Raw genomic sequence first — 19,891 nt, 5'->3', positions numbered from 1 at the left:
TTTTAGAAGGTCTTACTTTTAACACGTGTGATCTGCACACATTATTTTTAATTAACTTTTCTGTTGTTGTTGTTGTTAGATTGTAGAACATGCTACAAAACAAACTTCCATATCCCGGAAGAGGCCCTAATTTTAATATTAGTGAAAAAAGACTGGACTGCTGGACGAACTGGATCGGGACTCGAACATAGATCTTCCGCTTTCCAGGCAACTGCTCTTATCCATTGAGCTACCCAGGGCCCACCGACCAATCCTTTTCCACGAATGCTTTACAAGTTTACCATAAAGGCGTTCGTTCCACATTATTTATTGACGTAATTTTTCTCTTAACTAATTTATACTACTGTGAAAAAAAATATGACGGAAAATTGTGGCAGGACGTTACAAAACATACTTTTTGTATGGCTAAATTATAATATGACAATTAAAAGAAGGTTATAAGATAAAATCTTTACTTTCATTTTAATTTTGTTGGTATTCTACGTTCATTTATTGCTATAAGTTAGAAGTAATTTTTAATAATAAAAGCTGAATTTACTTATTTTTTTCCCTAATATAATCTTTTTTGTTGTTTCTTATTTTCACATACGCTGTTAACTTTTTTTATAGGAGCGTTCGAAGTACGGATAAGTATGCCATTGAAGTCTTTACCACCTAAAAATTTAAACAAAAACAGTGATTTTTTAAAAATTTTTAAACAGCAAATAAAAGATTTAGCTTTTTACTCACATCTGTAAAAGTAGTCAGTGATAAAGCGAAGAATTTTCCAACAGTAAGTTGCACTTGTTTTCTCGATCGTGTCATACACATGTGAATTAATTTTCTTTCTTTTGTTGATATATTATACCATGCGCAGTGATAAAGTGATTCACCGAAGGTCATGCTCTTTAAAATATTTAATCAATTTAATAGTTTTAAATTATAATTACTACAATCTTTTAAAAAAACTTAAATATATATAATAAAGAGAGTTCAATATCTATATGTTCTAGCAATGTATATTTTTTGAGCATTTTGTAAAGTGACAACAAAAAACGAGAAATTTATATGCTCAGTAGTCATATTAAGGTTTGCTCGGATTTTATAGAATCCCCTGAGGGTTCTAATTAATCTAGAAAATATACATAATTGAAGTCTTTTCTGAAAACTTTAGTGAGAGAAAAGAAGTCTCTGAAACTATTGTAAATAAAAAAAATACAGAAATTTATTAATCTTTACCTTTCTCCTTCTTTTCTCTAAAGAAAAACTACTAAGTCAAATTCTATAGATTAACCAAAACCTTCAAAGCCTTCTGTATAAGGTCTTTTTTTTACTGGGAATTTTATAGAACACCTACTAAAATGCATTGTTCGTAACATATTTACAAAAAGTATATTTTATTTAAAATTTCTATATTCAGTCGAATTTTTTTTCGTATAAATATCACAGGCTTATTATAAACTCAATAATAAAATAAAAATATTTAATAATTCCTAAACTTTATTCGAAAGCTATAACAGAAATTATAAAACACTAAATTTGTAGCTTGAATTTTATTTTTAGTTTTTCTGCGTACATTGTTTAATAACCTGAAGAAATTAGACATAATTATTATAGGCGATAGTTCGGCTTCTTACATAATCTGGCGCCAGCCTATAAGATTTTTATTTAGGTAGGAAAAAAAACAATAATTGTATGCAATTCAGATAGCAAGACTTAAGGTTATAAAGAGAAGTAGAACTAAATATAGACCAGTTGCATAAATAAACATGAATTAACAGCAGAACTTTAATATCGGTAATAACATAGAGAAGATGTGTTGAGTTTGTATTCACGTAAACGGGCAACATATTGAAAAGCATATTTATTTATTTAATTTATGGTATATCATTTGAACAGAGCTGTAAATAATTTATTTTCATAAAAAAATTTTTCTTATTCTTGATAGTAAAATACACTAACAACGTATACAGAAATACTTTAGCATTTTTCTAAATATAAAATATTGCGAAATATTCCACGGAAGATTTAAAAAAATATATATACGAAAGAAGAACAAAAAAGATAAAAAGGGTGAAGGAAATAAATTAAAAGTACAAAAAAAAACAGAAATATTTCCCAAAAATATCGAAATTTTCTATGAGAAAGTATCATAGCTTAAGGGGGTATTCTGGTCTAGAAATTGAAAAAAATCGATTTTTTTCATATTTTCAAAGCTTAACCTTTTAAGAATATGTCCTTACGAAAATTTTTCAAAATTCCATTTATTTTTGGAGATATAGCTGTTTTAGTGACGCGGCATCCTATATCCGACCCCTATTACGCGAAACTTTGAACGCGTTTTTCTCGAAACTGGTTTTTGTCACGGTTGTCATGATATCTCAAGTTCTACTAAACCCATTTGATTGAAATTTTGTGAGAGCATTTTCTATGCATTATCTATCGTGATAACTAAACTCTTTTAAAATTTTTAATTTTTACTATTTTTACAAATTTCGGAAAAGTAAAAAAAGTAGTAACTATAATTTATCTTTTTTTTCAAACAGCTGTAATTAAGCGAAAAATAACTTTTTTCAATTCTTTTAGTTTGAACGATAGCGGCATTATTCTAAATTAATAATCTTTTTAATTTTTTTATTTCGGATGAATAGAAGAGTTGCAATCGTGACAGCCGTTGCGTACCATTTTTTTGGTACCCCCTACTTTATAAGAATATATCTTTTTAAATTTCGAATTTTTTCACTATTTTTTTTTTTTTTCCATGTATTCTTAAGGCAGGATTCTACTTTAGTCGCTCGAAAAAATAGGTATTTTTGTCAATTTTTTATTAGAAAACTAAGAAAGATATTGATGTAGGGTTTGTTGTGCCTCATAAATATACTCTTAAAATACATTAAAAAACTTTTTAAATTTATTTTATACGCTCTATATACATTGGAAAGGCCCTTCAACTGAACGCCTAAAAATAGTCTAGCCTTTGCGCTGTTGTAAAAATCTTGACATCGGATTATCTGAAATGAAAAACTCGAATAGTTTTATGATCACAAAGACTACAGCAACCGGTAGTAGCAGATTTTTTTCATTTACATGCAAAAATAACAAAATGGCGTTAGTTGAAAAAAAATTATCAAAAAAATCTCTTTTTTTTTCTCATTTTTTGTCAAAAAAAAAATAGTTAAAAAGAAAATTTTTTTATAAATCTGCTACCACTGGTTGATATATGTGTATAGATTATGTGGTAAAAATTTCAGACGAATCGAATAGCTAGTTTTGGAGATTTTTACAACACGCGGTTCAAAAATGCGATTCCGAGAAAAACGCATTTAAAGTTTTTTTAAATACTTTTTTTACCCGTGCACCGGTAGATTCGAGGGACGAAAAAGTACAGTTAGGATGCTCTGATCGTTTTAAAATTTTCAGAGAGTATTCTTAAATATATTTACTTACGAATAATCGAAAAAAAATAATTTGAAAAAAAAAATTACAAAGTAGAATCCTGCCTTAAAATATTAATGAATATCTTGTAACTTTATAGATAGTTAAAATATTATTCGTCTTTTTGTTATTTTACTTGAATAAGTACCTAAAATTCATGCCTCTAGACCACAATATCCCCTTAAGAAATTGAAAAAAAAGCAAAAGTTTTTATTATCCCTAAATATAAAAAAATTTGTAAAACTATTCAACAAAAAAAGGTTGAACAATTGGATAAACACTCCAGAACAAGTTTAAAATAAACTGGTAATAACATTATAGAATAAATATTTAAATGTTCGAAAGACGTAAAAAGCTTAGGGAAAAGTGTAGACGAAAAAGAAAAAGAAGAAATTGAAAAAGTTATCAGAAGACTGATTATGAGGAAAAAACTAAAGGGGTGAGGAATGGAAAAGGTTGTAAAATAAATAAAAAAACACACTTAAGAAAGATTGAAGAGATAAGAAGAAAATTACTAACGGATCTGAATTAAAGGTAATAAAAGAATTATAAAAGTAGAAAGAAAAAATTTCGCAAAAGTAAAAGTCTAAAGAAAAGAGACAAACATTCAGTAGTAAGTAAATAAATAAATAAATGAGAATAAGATAATTGTGTGAGTTTAGGGAAACTCTATTTTCTACTGGAAATTAAATAATTACGTACTTCATTAATAAGACACTCGCCAATGTAGCAATAAACTAAGAGTGTGCTTAGGACACAGGAGACAATAATTCCAGAAGCGACTAATTTGGCTTCCTGACCTGCTGCTGATAACTGAAAATAAATAAATCATACATCTTTAAAGCTAAACCTAGGGACATTTCTTGTATACATTTTTCTAGTATTTATTTTTTTATTATTAGTCAAATATTTATTTTCATTTATTCAGTTAAATTACACGTTATTACAGAGAAAAAACCTATGAAAATTAATCAAGACTTTCAGCTTATGAGTTTGTCTCAAATTTTTTTAAATATTAATTCTGAGTAAAGTCAAATCATATTTTGTATTTAAATGTTATATTTAAGGGGTTATACGCAGTTGCGAGGCTCAAAAAAGACGTCTTTTTATGAATTTTTTATAGAAACAGTTTTTATTTATCAATTACAAGTGATTATAATTCAAATAAATCCTACTTTTAAGAATACAATAGCGTGTCGATCATGTAAAAATATTTATGTGCACCGCTCCTGTAGATGATCTCCCGAACGGCCTTCAAAAAAAGGCGCTTGGCGGTGATCTCCATTTTGACGGTTTGGATTATCTGAAATAAAAAAATATGGTGGATTCTTTTAAATGATAAATCAATGCAGGTATTGGACGAAGGAACAAAATGGCGTCTATTTGAATAAAATGTTTCGTTTTTGACTGAAGTTTTCGCTCCAAATTGATAAAAAAATAGTAATAATTTTAAAAAATTTTTTCCTTCGTCCAACACCTAAGGAATACATCTAAGAAGATTGTGTAAAAATTTAAGACCATTTCTGAGAAATCCAAATCACTGACTTTGAAAACACTGTTTTGAGAAAAACGCGTTTAAAGTTTCAAAAGTAGTTTACACATAGTTAAAATTTTTTTTCTTCAACTTACATGGTATCATCTATTCCAGGGCCATAAGAGTGATCTTTTGCCGTATCGGTAGCTTCTAACAAGTCCAGCTGGTGTTGTCGTCGAGCCATTCTTCCTTCACGAGTGCTCCCATGCGCTCTCGCATCAGAGATCATCATACGCCCTGCGTCCTCTTTTTCGACATAAGCATGAGCTGTGGTGACTAATGAAGGTCCTAATGCACTCATCAAGTACAATGATGATTTTGTGCCTTTATTAAACATTCCAGCTGCAATGTAAGCCGCTATTTCAACAATTTTAGAGGCACATGGAACAATTTTTGGAGTTATTTTCCATATTAACTGATTATAACTCTCATTATTGTTATGTATAAATCCACCAACACACTTTTCCAATAAGTTTACGTGGCTAAGGTCTTCATAAATTGGATATATAGCTTCAGCAACATCAGCTGGTAAAGTTGGATAATCATGGGTGGAAGAAGATCGTATGTCTGTTGCTAGCGCTTGCTGCCAACTACACCATTAACACGATTTTCCCACTTATCACACACTACAATGATTTTTAAGTCAAGTTCACGGGGGGAAGCATTTTTAAATTTTATTTTTCCGTCACAAGAGTTACATTTCACCTAATCACTTATCGCAGCAAATACTTAATATTTAGGTAAACAATATTCTATCTCTGCTGCCTATCGTATTTCATGATATTTTATTTCATAAGCTTATTGCAGGATCTGTTCCGAAGAAATTGAAAATTATAAAAAATAACAAATACAAAGTTTATCGTCTACAAAAGATTTTTGTGTGTGGTACTGGAAATTTGGTACGACGAAAAATTTAGTACTGAACGCACGACTTTACACTCTGACGTGGCCTTACAAGTTCAGGTATATCTCCCAAAATATTTATCAGATCGGCTTTAAAATTTCAGAGAATATACTTAAATATATGTACATTCCAAAAATATATGTACATTTGAACTACGTATAACCCCTTAAGTAAATTAATTTATACTATAATCTAACTATAGATTATACTCTAGATTTATATATACTATAATCTAACTATAGATTATATTCTAGATTTATATATACTATAATCTAACAATATTATAATCTAACAAAGAGAAACCACTTCCCACTTAAAAATTAAAATTTTGCATAGATTTAGATAGTGTTTGAAAGTGTTCTTTGCTTTTATTCCAACCGATATATTACTTATAAGACTAGTAATAAAATTATCCTAAGTAACGCAACTATCTTAGCTCAACGAATACGTAAATTTGATGATCGATTGCTATCAGGGGCTGTACAAAATAAGCTAGGTAACGATGAAGCGTGATTCGTAATGAAGGAATCTTGCTATCAACTCCGAAATTTAGTCTAAGAAGATATCCATTACAACTCTGAAACAAAGATCATTTAACCGCTATATTTTTTTGAGATCAGGTTGTCCTCAATTGTATTCTAATAACTGTAATAAAGATTTTAATGTGGGCTGTCATTTGCAAGGGTTGTCACCAATTACTTATTGTATCGACAAAAATCGCTTGTATAAAATCATTATTGAAGTGAAAACTTCCTAAGAATAGGGAGTGATTGGAAAAAAATGAAACGCGGCGGCGATGTAACGAAGCGGCGGGCGGCTATGTAACGGCAAAGGTATTTAGTATTAGGATTATGCCTGCGAGAGAATGAGACAAAATATAGCTACATAGTTCTTCCTATTCTCGGTCTCCTCTTTATGCTATGCTTCGTAGTTATCGCTCCTGGATGTATATATGTGTGTTTGTGTGCGACTGTATACTACGAAGCGTAGACACATATTATTTCGATCCTATACCTGTTTGTAGGTAGGAGTGATAGAAGGGTAGAATAATATACAGAGATAAGCACGTAGGTAGGCGACACAAAAATAAGATCCAAACGAACCGACGGTCGAAATAAAGAAAGAAGGTGTGTTGTCTTTATTTGTAAGTTGTATAAGTGTGTAAGTCTGCGTGAGTTTAAAAGCTATATAGGGGGCATTCCATGTCAAATCGACCACTTTTGACCAAGACCCCTTTCGATTTCGCTGAAAGTTTTTCATCCGAAGTTTTTCCTTCAATTATAAATTTTTGTTTTTGAATGTACTTTTTAGAAAAAAATACAAATGAATTTTTAAATTATAAAATCCATTAAATTTTTGCATTTTCTGAGAAAAACCGTTATTTTCTCGAAATTCGCTATTTTTCACTTTTTTTTTTATTTTCTAAAAAAAAACTTTGACTAATTCTGCGATTATCCTCGCAACATAAGATTAAAAATGATAAGACATGTACGTGATGCAGCAATACGAAGATTACAACTTTGCATTAGCATTAACGGTCACCACTTCGAACATCTTCTGTAATGTAAGAAAGTTTATTTCCTACCACATTTGACCTCGCATAACCTTGAATAATAGCTTGTCGAGTTTGTCTCAACATTTGCCATCACATCCCAGTAAAAAAAAATATAATATTGTAGGAAAATCAATCGTTTTGTATCCGGCTTGGGATATCTAATCTCCCCGTGTTGCCGACACCACTTGAGATATAAAAGATATTCTTTATTTCCACAAATTACTATTAACTAATAGTAACTAATAGTAACAATTGCAATATAACAGTGATTCACGATCTCTCACACTCACTCTGAACTCTGACGACTCTCACACTAAACAAGTGACGACTAATTTCGAGCTTTGCTGCGAATGTTGAATGTCCAATTTATAAGTCATTTATTAATTACTATTTAGCTATATTTATACTTTGTAATATTTGTATTCTTTTTATTTTATAACCACTTTCATGAACAATCATCAATATTGGCATTAGTTGATCACACGTAAATAGAATGGCAAGGATCCATTGTTGTTCATGATCGTGAGAAAGTAAGTGATAGATAATCTTTTGCAATCCTGCGGTACTCACTTTCCTGCTGACTATAGTTGAGATCACGCTTCAAAGATAGAACGCGCGTGTCTTTTTGTAGAATTCACGGGTAACCGTAACTGATATTTGTTTAAACGAAAAATTATATTTTTCTAAATTCGCAAGATCCACGGTTGATAGTAACTGATATTTTTCCATTTCGTGGAATCGTAGTCAGCAGCATGTCATATCTCAAAATTTGCAGTTTACCGAATGAAAGTGGGTAGTGGAGGAAGCATTTTGCGCAAGTGGGAGGTGTTTCCACCCTTCCGAATTGGGCCCAGCGGGAAAAAACTCTTTTTTCCCTGCCGGCAGTCTACCACATACCGTATTAGAGTTCGCATTAAATTTAGTCTACCACAAACATTAATAGAGTTCGCATTAAAATCAGTCTACTACATATCGTAATAGAGTTCGGAAACAAAAATTGTTCTTAGTCTTTACTTTGTTATCTGTAATTTACTGAATCTATTAATTACTTAATCTTCGCATCTACACTAAATTTACTAACTCAGCTACATTAGCGTTTTATTTTACTTTACTGCTTGTAACGTCTATGTAATTTTAACCATATTTAAGAATATACTGTTATTTCATAAATTTGGAAGTGCTTGTGCAAAAACTGAGTTAATTTCCTCATCATAAACAAATCCTGTTACCTACCTTCACGGCACTAACACAACAGGACTCGAGGAGCTTCCGAGGTCTGACAATCGACGCCAAGGAACGACCATCTTCCAGGGATTCTTAAACACCTTAGGGCAATAGTAATATCGGGTAAACCACTATCTTTTACTCACTTAGTGGGTTACTCTCTCTCTTAGCCCAGATCCCGAGTAAAGTCTAGCTTTACAAACTGACCCAAAATAGAGCATATATTCTTTCGACCGAGTAAACGCTGGTAGCGTGACCGAATCGAAAGAAATTATCTTTAGAATTGTTCTTGCTCCTCGACATCTCCTTCTGGGACGTCACACTTCAATGAAGAAGACGTAAGGGAAGAATTATGTTCAAAAAATGTTCCTAACCTAAAAATCGAGAAGGTCAATTGATTTGCTACTGTGAAATCAGTTCGAGATAAAAGAATTGCGCCATTTTATCTTGTTTAATTTGCAGCGAACAGTGATACTAACTCACTAAGAAATTTAAGATACCTTTTAGCACACTCAGTTTCGTGGTAAAAAACTAATAAAAAAGGAATACTGCAATGCAAACGCTGTCAGCATTTTGGCCACGCTGCATCTAACTGTAACCTAGAGTATAGATGCGTCAAATGCAATGAGGATCATGCTCCAGGGGAATGTAAGGTCAGAGAGTAGTCTTCAAGTTCGGAAGACACAGTAAAGTCATTCTGTGTTAACTGTGGACTATACGGTCACCCAGCGTCTTTTAGAGGATGCCCAAAAGCGCAGACATTTACTTCATTAAAAAATAAGTGAAAGTCAATATCCCAAAAGCAAGCAGCACGGAAAATAACCAACTAGGCATTTTTGCAGAATGGAATATCGTATGCGTCGGTGGTTATCAAGTCTCCTCAAACTCATCCCCAAAATCGCAAGGTGCCCTTAGTCGGACATACCATGCAGCAAGTCCCTAAAGACGCTGGTCTAGTTAAGTCGGTTTACCTGGAGGCTAGAACGAATAAACTAGAAAACTCCTTAAACCTCGTATCCAACTAACTAAATGCGATAAGTACACAAGTTGGTAGCTTATTATCTCTGCTAAATTATGGACAAAGTTAGGTCTTTAAATCCAAATAGTGAATTTAAGTGTACCACATTAAATGTAAATTCTCTGATTAGTAATTTTAAGCGTATAGAACTAATAAACTTCATAGAATCTCATAGGCTAGACATAGCGGTCCTAAACAAAACTAAATTAGGACCAAAACACATAGTTAGTTTTAAAAACTATACCATAGTCAGAAATGATCGTGTAAATGGATCAGGTGGTGGAATACAGCCACTGTTATAAAGAAAAATTTAAATTTCGAAATTGGGAACTTACACAAAAAATACTCAACTATAGAAGTATCAATTATACAAATAAATTTGTCAGAGGACAGTATTCTTTTGGTTGCAGCAATTTATGCAAGGAAAGGAGAAAGTTCGATTTTTATCAATGAAATAAACGATTCGTTTTGTACGTTAAAGCTTGACTCTCCAAAAGTTTTTTATTTTGTAGGTGGAGACTTTAACGCAAAGCACACATCTTGGAGCAATTTATTAAACAACGAAAGAGGCGTTACATTCAGTAAATGGATTGACACAAGACATCTATAGATTATAAATTAAAATTATACAATTCTTCAATCCCATCTTATCCTAGAAAGAAATCTTTCTTAGACCTCATATTAGCTAAAGCGAGATTATCATTTAAACATACCTTAAATGATAAACTAAACACGGAAAACTTTCCAAGTAATCATGAGGTGATAATTGCTACTTTTAGTATTGATGATAGAAACCTCAGAAATTCATTATTTATTAAGAATAATAATTTTTTATTTTCTAAAATTTAGTTTGTCATATTCGCGAAAATTCTCTCTAAATTTAATCCTGATATCAATCCAGATTGTGACTTGGAATTAAGTCTCGTAGAAGCCAAGTTAGATCATATTAAAGACACTATACTGGATGCAATGAAGCGTTCCTCTCCAAAAATAAATCGTTTAATTCTACAGATAAATATCTCAACAAATATGTAAGAAAGCTAGTGGTAAGAGAAAAATCTCTTATCAATCAATTAAGGAAGCTAAGAAAATAGAATTTTAAAGGTACAGCAAAAGAGCACCTGGTTCACAATCTTATGAACATGATTGCTGCAATCAGGAGAAAATTAAAATTTCTTATAGAAAAGAATGTCGCGAGTTATTGGCTTAAGAGGATCTCGTCAATTGACCCTCGAAGACCGGATAAAATGTTCTCAGAAATCAAATTATTTCGAAATAAAAGCAGACACAAAGTCAACAATTTGAAAGTCACAGCTAACAGAGCTGACCTGATACTGGCAGCTGGAATCAACAACAAATCGTGTGTGACAGATGGCGATGGAATGAAAACCATTTACGAATACAAGGCCAAGGCTAACCTACTTGCAGTTCACTATATGTCAGTTAACAATCAGAACGAACTTATAAACAATGTTGTTTTCAAAAATTTTTTAAACAATAAGATAAGATACTGTTAGAAGAAATATCAACTGCTCATCCCAATACCATATGCACGTTCGTCCAGTTAATAATGCTTTAAAACCAGGAAAACCCTCATCGTGTGCCTTTTACTTCACTAACTTCGATTTAGTCAAACAAAAATTCAAGAAGCTTAAAAGCAAAAAATCAGCAGGAAATGATCAATTACCAAACTTCATATTAAAAAAACTCCCTGTAAACATTATCCGTGCTTATACAATTTTGTTTAATAATTTATTAAATTATGGTATTTTTCCAGATGCTTGGAAATCTGCTAAAGTTATTTCCACTTCAAAGAAAGGTAAATCTGCAAAAGACGCTAATAGTTACCGACTGATAAGTATGCTTTCCAATATAGGAAAAATCTACGAAAAAGTAATTAATGATATAATTTTAAATATTTGTTCAACCAATAATATCATATCCGAAAATCAATATGGATTTAAAAAACGTCACTCTACTTTGCATACTATAAATAAGTTGTCTTCTGATGGTAACTGGGCACTTAATAGGGGTAAGTGTGTGGGTGCATGTCTCGTCAACCTGGAGAAAGCATTTGGCACTGTATGAATCGATGGTCTTATACATAAACTAAGAAAGAAAAACTTTCCTCTGTTGGTGTTAAATTTATTAATCAGTATGATTAGTAACAGATCACTCCGAGTAATGATCGGAGACCAAGAATCGAACGAATGCGTAATTAAAAATGGTTTACAACAAGGTACTATAATTTCTCCGGTACTTTTTAATATCTACACGGACCATATATTACAGTTATTTGGTTGTCACAAAACCGGATGCTCGATGATTGCATTTGCTGATGACCTAATAGTATACAGAGCTGGAAAAGATCCGAGAAAAGTTTAAACGGACTTGCAAAAAGCGATTAATAGTATTTTTGCTTATTACACTGCGTGGAAATTAAAAGTAAACACTGACAAGTGCCAAACAATACTATTTAGATTGTCGACGCAAAAAGCTTCGAACAAAACAACTATCAAAAACAACTATAAATCATTTCACATAAATGCCGACCCAACTGCAAGCAAAAAGATAGTTTGTTTTTGTATAGGATACATTTTTATTCTTTCATTTATTCTAAGGTAGAAATCTACTTTCTTTCCCCTGTATATAGTAATTTTCTATTCTCCATATTTCCCTTATCCCTCCTCCCATTATTCTCTTTTTATTTTTTCCTCTGTATTAGATTAAACTTAATTTAAAGTTTTTAAAAGGTATGCGTGCTTATTTATTATTACACTTTTTGAGATTCAATTCAAGAAAATGTGCCATTGTTTAGCGCAGAGGCTTATGAAACACTCTAGTCTAAAGACTTCCTAGCGTCTGCTACAGGGATCTGTATTAAAGCTCCCCTTAGCGAGATTATATGAGCGATTGGTATTTAGTTCCTATTTTAATTATTGAAGTGAAAACTTCTTTAGAATAGGGAGTGATTTGAAAAAATGAAACGCTAGTTCAGGCAACGAACCGGTAGATGGCGAAGCAACGGAACCTGTATACGGAAAGGCAACGAAGCAACGGCCACGATATTTAGTAAGAACGGCAATAGAGACAAACATATAGGATTGAGCCTGCGAGAGAATGAGACAAAATATAGCTATTCTATTCTATTTTTTTCGATTTCTATTTTTCTATTTCTACTTAAAAATGTTTCTATTATATTAAAAAATTAATATTAAATTCTTTATATTTCAAATATTATAATTAATAATTATAAAATATACAGAATATAATAATTGTATTGTCTGCAATATTTTACAAAAAAAAAATGATTACAAGATACATCAGAAAAAAAGAATTAGAAAATATTGTAAAATATTTTTCTTATAAATATCCAAAGACATGTTTTTTAATTATAATGTTTGCGTATTTAGGAAATTTAAACTAATTTTTTAATACAATACAAAAGTTTTTAAATAGAAGAAACTGGACACGCGCGTGACACAAACTATTGGAAGAATATTTAGGCTAATGTAGTATTGGGAGTGCCGCGTGGCGTCGTGACGGTGCACTCGTGGACGCTACATTGTTCTTCCGTTGTTTTCTTTGTGTGCTGTGCGTCTCGAAGTGCGTGCGTTGTTAGTTATAGGACGTCAACCGAAATGCGTGGACGTAGCGTTTCTTATTCTTAGTTTTTCTTTTGTTCTCTTATGTAATGCATATTATTATATCTGAAATATAGTTGTTCAGTATCTTAACCAAGAGTTTTGGAGATCATTAGATAGAATTTTCCAATAGGTTATGGGCCCAGCACGCTTCCACTGCGCTTAAAGTGTTATTTTCTGGGTTATGATGCGTGCGCGTTACTTGTAAAAGAATATTCTGTAGTGTTCCGTAGTGTGTTTTCTCGGCTGTGTTTTATTGTAATATAGAACAAAATGGCAGATAGGGAGAAATATAGTCTTACAAAATTCGATGGGAAAAATTTTGCTTTATGGAAATACAGTGTATCGTTCTTGCTTGAAGCAGAAGATTTAACGAATTTTGTCAAAGGAACGGACGCAGAGCCAGAAAGTAAAACGTCAAAGGAATGGAAAGATTGGAAAACGCTTCGTGCTAAAACGTCGGTTATTCTCCTTAGCTCGGTGGAAACGTCCTTACATGGAAATTTGATAAACTGTGACACGCCGAAAGAAATTTGGGAAAAACTAAATACGCTGTACGGGGATACCAGTGAAGATCTGAAGCAGAGCAACTGGCAAGCATTCTACAAATTTCGAATTTCTGATGGTGAATCGGTAGCATCGAGTATTGAAAAATTCGAAAGCATTTGTAGGAAATTAGAAAATGCCGGAGATAAGCCTTCCGATAGCGCGGTTATGTCGAGACTCCTAGATAGTTTACCGTCGAAGTTTTCTACATTTAGAATGGCATGGGAGAGTACAACTGCAGGAGAGAGGAAGAAAGATAAATTAATCGCAAGAATAATCCGAGAAGATAAGCGTCTCACATCGGTCGAAGCAGAAGAATCGTCGTTAGCGTTAAAGGTGAGAAATATGAATTTGCAGCCCGGGAGGTCTAACGATAAGGCAGTTTCTAGTAATCAAGCTGGGAAAAAGAAAAGTAAAGCCAGAGTGGATGAAATGAAACAAAAATTTTCGTGTAATTATTGCCATGAAAAGGGACACTGGTATCGTGAATGTAAGAAAAGAATTGCTGATAAAGAAAATAAAAAGAAATCGGATAAGCCGTCTAATCTTGAAGAAACATATAATGTCGCGGCGTTTTCTTTGGAGGCAACAAATGAAAAACAATCGATATGGATAGCTGACTCGGGGGCGTCGATGCATATGTCGCCACATAAAGAAATATTTCGAGAATTGAGACCGGCCGATAAGATAAGATATGTGAAAGTGGCAGGAGGCGAAACTTTATCCGTGGCGGGTATGGGGACAATAGATATCGTCGCGTGTGTGGACGGTAAAGAGGAGAGCCGCCAACTTTCAAATGTTCTTTTTGTTCCGGATTTGGAACAGAATTTGTTTTCAGTGGGAGCGATTACTGAAAGAGGGTTCTCATTTCATGTTATCGGAAAGCGGTGCGAAGTTCGAAATAATAGCGGTGCTTTATCTTCAGTGGGAGAGCGCCATGGACAATTATTTAGAATGCTATTTTAAACGAAGAAGTCTATGGAATGTTATTTAATACAAGAAAGCTCGTTAAAATTATGGCACGAGCGATTAGGCCATATCAATGTGAACGCCATCAAGAAAACTGATGAAATAAAAGCTGTAAATGGTATGAAAATTAAAAATGGATCACAGTTTTTCTGTGAGGCTTGTACGCTGGGGAAACAGGCACGAAAACCTCATTTCTCAAGTAGGCGGGTCAAAGCAGATAAACCGGGCGAGATGATGCATTCGGATGTGTGTGGCCCAATAAATGTGGAGTCTGCAGGTGGTTCGCGGTATTTTCTACTGTTTAAGGATGATTGTACAGGTTTTCGAACAATTTATTTCCTACGGAACAAATCGGAGGTTCTAAATAAATTTAAGGTATTTGAAGCTCTTGTCCACAGGCAGACAGGTAACAAGATAAAAATTCTACGTTCGGATAATGGGAGAGAATATATTTCGAAAGAATTTCGAGATTTTCTACAATCGAGGGGAATCATCCACGAAAAGTCTGCGCCGTACGTTCCTCAACAGAATGGACGATCCGAGAGGGAAATGCGAACTCTTGTAGAAAGTGCAAGGTCCATGTTAATTTCAAAAGGCTTACCAAAATATTTGTGGGCGGAAGCGGTAAAAACGGCAGCGTACATTCTTAACAGGACTGTTACAAAACAGTTGGATGAAATGACTGCATATGAAAAATGGACTGGACGAAAACCGGAAGTACAACATATGCGAATTTTCGAAAGCATCGCCTACAAGAACATTCCCAAGGAAAGTAGGAGGAAGTTGGATAGTAAAAGTCTTCGGTTGGTTTTGGTTGGCTACGAAGGCGATTCTACTAATTATAGACTATGGGACAAGAAATCACGGAAAATACATATAGCCTGTGATGTCACCTTTAATGAAGAAGCTGCAGAAAATTTTGATGAAGAGTCCTGTAAACGTTTTTCTGTAAACTTGGATTTTGGAAATTATAATGAATCACTTGAAGAGGACGAAGAAGATTTTGAGTCGGCTGAATCATCAGGTGAAGATAATGACGAAGCATCTCCAAGTGTAAGTAACCGTCAACAGGATGAAGTGCAACAAACCGGTAGACAATTGCGCGATAGAAGAACATTACGTGTGCCAGACCGCTATAGTGAGTTTGGTTATGCCTCCATAGCGGATGTAGTGCCCCAAACGTATGAAGGTGCGGTGTCTAGTGTAGAAGCAGTGCAATGGAAATGTGCGATGAATGAAGAAATGAGTGCGCTTCGTAAAAATAAAACATGGACACTAGAAAGATTACCAGAAAATAAAAAGACTGTAGCTTGTAAGTGGGTTTTTACTAAGAAACTGGACTCGAACGGTAATGTGCAGCGTTATAAAGCTAGGCTTGTGGCAAAAGGCTTCACTCAACGAGAAGGAATTGATTTTTCTGAAACTTTCGCGCCGGTGGTTAGATATGAGTCTATTAGAATATTATTGGCGATCGCGGCGAGAGATGATTTGGAGTTAGCACAATTTGATATTAAAACTGCTTTCCTTCACGGTGAGTTGAAAGAGCTTATTTTCATGGAGCAGCCACAAGGTTTTGTCGATAAATGTCAACCACGAGCAGTTTGTAAATTAAATAAGAGTTTGTATGGGCTTAAGCAGTCACCACGGTGTTGGAATTCTAAATTTACAAATTTTCTAAAGAGTTTTGGTTTCCATCATTCTGAAAATGATAATTGTGTATTTTTAGGAAAAGTGAATGATGCAGACGTTATTTTAGCTTTATATGTAGATGACGGGTTAGTGTTGTCAAAATCAAAAGAAGCGGTTAAAATGGTTTTAGATAAATTAAAAGAAAATTTTGAAATCACTATTGGAAACGGAAAACAATTTATCGGTATGGAAATTGAGCGCGACCGCAAAAATCGTACTATTAAAATAAAGCAGGAACAGTACATCAAAAGAATGCTTGTAAGATTTCGAATGGAGGATGCAAAACCAGTTGGTACACCGTTTGAGCCTGGTTTGCATTTGTCATCACAAGAAAATGTAAAAATGTGTGATGTACCATATCGGGAAGCTATAGGTTCATTATTGTTTGCAGCAAGGGTCTGTAGGCCGGATATTGAATTTGCGGTGAATAAATTAAGTCAGTTTTTAACGAATTATGGGCGGGAACACTGGCAAGCTGCGAAAAGAATTTTCAGATATTTGAAAGGAACGCTAGATCATGGAATTGTGTACGGAACAAGTGGGAGTAATGGCATTCTAAACGGGTATACGGATGCAGATTATGCAGGATGTGTAACTACTCGTAAATCAACGACAGGTTTTTTATTTGTATTAAATAATGGGGCAGTTTCATGGTCTAGTCAGAGGCAGCGTGTGGTAGCATTGTCAACAACTGAAGCGGAGTATATTGCCCTTGCGAAGGGTACTCAGGAGGTTTTGTGGTTAAAGCAATTTTGTTTAGATATTGGTTTAAAATGTGAAGCGATACCTATGAATGTAGATAACCAATCAGCGATTAAACTAGCAAGTAATCCTGAGTATCATAAACGAACAAAACACATAGACGTTCGTTATCATTTTGTGCGAGAAGTCTTCGAACGAGGCGATATTATTGTAAATTATGTCGATACCACACGGCAGCTTGCAGATGTTTTTGCGAAGCCCTTGAGTAAGCAACAATTTAAAAAATTACGACACGGGATCGGTGTATTAGTCTAAATAAGTGGGAGTATTGGAAGAATATTTAGGCTAATGTAGTATTGGGAGTGCCGCGTGGCGTCGTGACGGTGCACTCGTGGACGCTACGTTGTTCTTCCGTTGTTTTCTTTGTGTGCTGTGCGTCTCGAAGTGCGTGCGTTGTTAGTTATAGGACGTCAACCGAAATGCGTGGACGTAGCGTTTCTTATTCTTAGTTTTTCTTTTGTTCTTTTATGTAATGCATATTATTATATCTGAAATATAGTTGTTCAGTATCTTAACCAAAAGTGTTGGAGATCATTAGATAGAATTTTCCAATACAAACAAATAAACCTTATTTGCTATTATATTTTCAATAAAAATACAATAATATAACTTATTTTAAAGATGTAGAAAAAAAAATTTTTGAATTGAAAAAATTGTGAATTAGAACAAAAATAAAAAATAGATTTTAAAATCGTTGTAATTCCAAGCTAGATGAAACAAAAAAAAGAACACTATTGTTCCCTTCTTTAACAGCATTTACAGGTATTAGTTGCAACACAAAAAGAAATACTTGTGTGTGCTAACCCATAGTAAAGTTATCTCAAATTCAAAGGAAGGGTGAAAAGTTTAAGAGAAAAAAAATTCATCTACCTGAGTTTCAAAAAAAAATATAGTATATTTACTTATTTACTTAGTTTAGGACGACGTATCTTTCTGTCGAAAAACATTTTACCATTTTTGTTTCTATCTATGGCTATCGCATTCAGCATCCCATCTAAATTGATTAAATTTAGAAATTGATAGTTTTTGTCATCTACCCCAAGATCATACCGGTTGATTTTGTTATATATGGTAACAATACTGTGAGAGTGAGAGAAAGACGAAGAGTGCGAGTGTATGGTATGCGTGAAAACAATTGATGAATGTGAAAGATGTTGAGAGTATGCAGCGATATCGGTATGAGTGTGTGTGCGCGCAGCGATATGGATATGAGTGTGAGTGCGCGCAGCGATATGGGTATAAGTGTGAGTGCATGCAGTAGTATGAATATGAGTGTGTCCAGTAAGAAAGAAAAGCGAGCGTGCACCCCGAAGTCTCTCGAATATTCCCGAACCGGAAATCGGGAAAAGGTCTTTTGTTTAATCGGTCGGGAATAGTCTGGAGATTTCGAGAATGATTGACGGAAGTGATTGGGACCATTGGTGGGGTGCATGTGTATATAAGCGCGGCGAAGAATGCGGTCTTCGCCTTCTTGATTCGGTGCTACTATCTGTGAGTGAAAGAAGTGTAATTCGAGTGTGTCAACTATTATTACTTGCTTTTCTTATCTTTTCTATCTCTTTATTATTATATTAAACATTTATTCTATTATAATAAATACTTATATTTTTTAAATTTAAATAAATCTTACATTTTTGGGGGCTCAGCCGGGATAGAATCGATTTCACGAGCGTGTAAGTAATTATTAGTTGGAAGTGTTAAAGTGTCTAGTGCATCATGGAATCAAGGGGGACATCACAAGAAGATGTATCTAATACGACTGTTGTGGCAGCAGAGCCAGACGTCGATCAGATGAAGTACCTGGAGCTGAAAGCCAGCTTGAAGAGAATGGGCTTAAGCTCAAAGGGTAGAAAGAAAGAGTTAGCGGAACGCTTACGAGCAGCTAACAATAAAAAACAAGACGACGATGATGATGAAGAGGATTCAGAGGATGATGATACCGAAGACGAGGAATCTATCATCGACGAAAAAGAAACTTCTGCAAGGGCAATGCAGATGTTGTCTTTTAAAGACGTTGAAGAGTCGGTCAACACATTTAGTGGAGACGGAACAACTAGCGTTAAATGCTGGTTAAGAGAGTTTGAAGAGATGGCTGAAATATGCCAGTGGGGTAATTTGCAAAAAATTATCTATTGTAAGCGATTATTACGAGGACCGGCGAAATCTTTCGTGCGGTATGAAAAGTGTTGTAAGTCGTGGAAACAACTGAAGAGGGCATTAGTAGAGGAATTCATGGAAGTAACAAACACATATAAGGTACATGAGACACTTAGAAGACGGCAAAGAAAAGCGGATGAAACCTATCAAGAGTACATTTACGAGATGTGTGAAATTGCCGCTCAAGCAGGTATCGATAAAACATCTACGATACAATATATCATCGACGGCATTCAAGACGAAGAAATAAATAAAACAATTCTGTACGGAGCTACAACGATCAAAGAATTAAAGAAGAAAATTGCATTGTATGAAGTAATGAAAGAAAAAATGAAGGCGAAGACGAAGACGACAAAGACGCAAGGGACACATGTTACCAACGAGAAGGAAAAGCAGTCACGCAGATTACCGTCGGAGAAGACTAGCGGCGAACGCTGCTTTAGTTGCGGAGGGTTGAACCATCAGAGACGGAGTT

At 33.8% G+C, this 19,891-nt stretch overlaps 1 protein-coding gene and 1 pseudogene across 1 annotated transcript in view; both read right to left on the bottom strand.

Moving 5' to 3' along the window:
* Positions 1-603: 603 nt before the first annotated feature.
* The window catches only part of LOC149031518 (4-vinylanisole receptor-like), a 68,658-nt gene continuing 49,370 nt past the window's right edge, over positions 604-19,891 (bottom strand). Inside the window, exons 5-7 of the mRNA XM_089175754.1 lie at positions 4,117-4,227; positions 730-885; positions 604-654 (exon numbers count right to left, since the gene is read on the bottom strand). Of these exons, the coding sequence (XP_089031880.1) occupies positions 604-654; positions 730-885; positions 4,117-4,227 (318 nt within the window). The remainder of the gene's footprint in view (positions 655-729; positions 886-4,116; positions 4,228-19,891) is intronic.
* Positions 5,040-8,934, bottom strand: LOC149031519 (uncharacterized; annotated as a pseudogene).

The sequence above is a fragment of the Polistes dominula genome, unplaced genomic scaffold, assembly GCF_049000335.1.
Source record: "Polistes dominula isolate Pdom_NZ unplaced genomic scaffold, Pdom_raw_medaka contig_19, whole genome shotgun sequence".
Taxonomy (NCBI): domain Eukaryota; kingdom Metazoa; phylum Arthropoda; class Insecta; order Hymenoptera; family Vespidae; genus Polistes; species Polistes dominula.
Note: the sequence above shows the minus strand (reverse complement) of the source record. Positions and strands in the feature narration are given on the sequence as shown.